The sequence below is a fragment of the Myotis brandtii genome, unplaced genomic scaffold (assembly GCF_000412655.1).
Source record: "Myotis brandtii unplaced genomic scaffold, ASM41265v1 scaffold216, whole genome shotgun sequence".
In the NCBI taxonomy this organism is placed as follows: Eukaryota; Metazoa; Chordata; class Mammalia; order Chiroptera; family Vespertilionidae; genus Myotis; species Myotis brandtii.
Genome location: NW_005358092.1, coordinates 4453673 through 4457311, shown reverse-complemented (window position 1 = coordinate 4457311; position 3639 = coordinate 4453673). Strand labels below are relative to the sequence as shown.

Below are 3639 nucleotides of genomic sequence, written 5' to 3'. Positions count from 1 at the left end.
CCCTACAACCACCCTCACCAGTACTGCCCGCCAGGCTCCTTGCTGCACCGGCGCCGCTACTCCAGCGGCTCCAGGAGCCTGGTGTAGACTGTTTCCCACACTGCTGCCCCAGGGGGCTGCCACCAGGGTCCCTGGGCTGTACCCGAGAGCCCCGGCCGCCCCTCACTGCTCCCCACACCCTGGCACGCTGTGCTCCTGGTCACCATCACCATTGTTTTTGGAAAAGAACCTCGATCCCTGGCACCTGGGTTTGCCTCACCCGACATGCTTCCCATACTCAGCTGAACACACACCCCCCCCTTCAATCTGGAGACTCCACCACCCTCCCCTGGGCCCTGCACAGCTGCATGGCCAGGCCTCCTCCTGCTGCCACCACTCACCACGTGGACCATGGACTTCGGAGGACAAGAACTGAGGGCCTACCCAGCTTCTGGGCCCTGAGTCTGAGTCTGTTGGGCCCTGGGCCTCAGGCTGGGAGGGTGGTACAAGGGGAGCCAGCACCCAGCACCGGACAGAAAGTGGCCTGGCTCCCCGCTCAGCTCTAGGTGCTGCCCTGAGTGGAGGAGAGTTGGCCCTGGATCCCTGAAGGGACCAGGGAAGTGGGAGTGTGAGGAGGGGTCTTTTTCTGCTGCACCTGCCCCGCCCCCCACAACTGGCAGACACAGGAGGTCTGTCTGTCCCCAAGGATGTTGGTTGTCCTGACCACGTCCTCCCCCTCCTCCCAGGGCCTGCCCTTTCTCTGGAGCTGGGCATTGCCTGCCCAGGGCTGCGCAGACTCCAGGAAAGCTTTGAGAGAGGGAGGGAGGAAGGGGACCCGTCTCAGCTCTCTCTAGGTCAATTCAACCGGCTGTGGAACCGTGAGGTCATTCATCTAAAATGAATCTGTTTAGGGTTTAGTTCCCCAGCCCCAAATAACACCCGGCCAACGCGAAATGTGCACTGGGGCCTGGAATAAGGGGGCCTGGGAACAGAGTGGTTAGTTCCCTCCCCTGTGGCAGTGGAGACAGGGAGGAGGGGCAGTGGTTTGCCCAGAGGAGGTGGTTGGGAGAGGCCCGGCTCCCTCTTGCATGGTTTCCGTGGCCTCTGCGAGGGATTTGGATGCAGAAGTGGGCGGGAGAAGCAGGTGTTCCACAGGCACGTGCCTTCCCCCTGCTGCCATCCCAAACTTGCCCCTCAGCCTTTAAATCTCCCACCTCTCCACGTCCCCCAAGAAGTGGCCCGCCTCCTGCAGGGGCACTAAGAGTCCCTGCCCCCTCAAAATTGCAAAGAGCGCAAAGTGGGTCTCACCGACCCCCTCGGGGCCAAATAGCATTGGGGAGTCAACCTTGAGGTGACCCCACAGAGCCTGGGCAGCCCCCTCAGAGACCTCAGAAGATACCCGGGCCCCAGTCATGCCCTTTCAGGAAGTGTCTGTCCAAGCCGGGCCAGGTTCCAGTCCTGGGCCGTCATTCCATTGCTATCCTTCATCGAGCTCCCCTCCTACTTGGAGCCCGTTATCAAAGTGTCCCCAGAGGTGGAAGTGAACGTGGGCCAGGTCTAAAGTGAATGTGCTTCTCCCTGACCCTACCTCACACCCCAAATGCAGTGCCCTGGGCCAGCTAGGAGACCCTGATCCTTGTCCCGCGCTCGGAGCTTCCAGATGACCTGGTTTCATTTGTATGTGTGGTCACCAAACGTCATTATGGCGTCACCCAGCGAGTTTATTTCTAGCCCTGTCTTTGTCATCCTGGGATCCGTAACTTGTGACCAATTTGCTGTCTCCTCCGTGTGGCTCCCCAGCCGAGCTGCTTTTGTCCTTATTGTCTTGGTCCCTCTCTTGTGTCTCTACTGTAACAAGGACATGCCAATAAGAGGCTTTCAGAACAGAGTGGCTGACAGATGGGGCCACAAACTATGACATTTCTGATGCCCATGGCCAGGGCAGGGATCGCCCGTGAAGAGTGCCAGCGGGAAGCAGGAGCAGAGTTGGGGTGGGAGTGAATGAATCTTGAATAAGGGGGCCTGGAAATAGAGTGGAAGTTAATGGGTGGGCAGCAGGGAGTATGAGTTATGAAGGAAGGGGTGGGGGGTTGAGGTGGCTAAACCTGCTTATGGGATGGGGACCATGAATGCCAGGGGCTGGTGAGGAAGCAGCAGCCCCTACCGCCAGGCCCCTTGTCACCGCCCACATAGTGCTTCTCGTTGAAAAGTGCTCTCCTCCCTGTCGGTGGGCATGGCAGCCCTGGCCCCTTCCTCCCACCTCTGCTGCAGCCCTGCCTCTGCAGACAGAATCTCAGAGGTCTTGGGGATGGAGCACACAGAGCCTTCCCTGAGGACCCAGATGCTCGGGGACTGGGGCTTGCCCCCGGGCACTGCGGTGGCTTCCCTGGGATGCTGGCAGCGCTGGGAGTCCCGGCCCGGGAAGCAGACCAGCCTGGGCTCTGCAGCACAAGAGCCAAGCCTGAGCTGTGAGGCTTTTCATCCCAGTGGCCTGGGCAAGGGACAGTTGGCCCTCCTCCTGTTAGGGAAGCAACAGTTCCCAGTGTCTGCATCCTCCCGCCCCTGTCCTGCCAGAAGGCTAAGGCTGGGCCCCCCTCATCCCCGCCCCCAGAGCCTAGCCCCAGAAACCTTGGACAAGCCTCCAGCCCTTGCAGAGGCCCTGCTGGAGATGCTCTTGGGGCTCCCTGCTCTCCCAAGGCTGAGGGCACTGGAGTGCTGACTGAGCCCCGGACACAGCCCCAACATGGCCCCACTCTATCAACTCTCTAGGCCTTACTTTGGGGGACCCAAGCCCCTTTCTCAATTTTATCCATTTGGCTCCAGCTCCAGAATCAGGAGTGGAGATGAGATGAGCTTTCCCACCCACTCTTGGGCAAGTCCCACCTCCAGACCTGGAGCGAGACCTGCCCGGGCAGCTTGACCTGGAAGCCTGCCTGCTTGTGTCCAAAGGCACACGTGTCTATCAGCCCCGGGTCCTTGACCCCACCCCACCCCACCTGTTCCCCTGTAGCCTGCCAGAACGTCTCTTGTACCCAATAGCTGCTCTGATAACCATCTGTCTGTCTGCCCTGTGTTCTGCTGTGCGTACCTTCCTGCTGCACCTCCTCCCCGCAGGCACCCCTTACCCTGTTGGAGAGAAACCTCTCTAGGGAAGGCAGGGTGACTGCACCCAGCGACTAATCCAAATGGCAAATATTTTGTAACAAAATAGCCCAGAGGTATTTTATCTGTTCAATTCATAGAGTTTTAGAGATTATATTGAAATATGTCACTTGAGCAAACTGTCGGTTGTGTTTCTTTTGTTCTGCAAGAGGGAGGGTCCACCTTCGCTCAGAGGGTCTAATTGGGGAGGGTCCGAGCAAGAGGACAGTCTGATGTTCTTAGCCCTGGGGTCTTTCAGGGGCAGCTGGGCTGCCAGGCTGTTCTTCTCCGGCCATAGTGGCTTCACCCCTTTACCCCAGAGTGACACCCTTCTGAGCCACACTGTGACAAGACTAGGAAGTCCTGTCTTAAGTTAATGAGGCTTGGATATGTGGGGGAGGGGTCATCTGATGGGTGGGCACAGGGTTGGAGCTAGGGGTGCAAGGCCCACTAAAACACACACACACACACACACACACACACACACACACACACTCAGCTTTGAGCCAGTTGAGAGAG

General features: G+C 58.8%; 1 protein-coding gene across 1 annotated transcript in view; it reads left to right on the top strand.

Moving 5' to 3' along the window:
* Positions 1-3260, top strand: part of IQSEC3 (IQ motif and Sec7 domain 3) — a 117857-nt gene extending 114597 nt beyond the window's left edge. The window contains exon 13 of the mRNA XM_014539403.1: positions 1-3260. Within this exon, the coding sequence (XP_014394889.1) occupies positions 1-87 (87 nt within the window). The 3' untranslated portion in view covers positions 88-3260.
* The last annotated feature ends 379 nt before the right edge of the window (positions 3261-3639 follow it).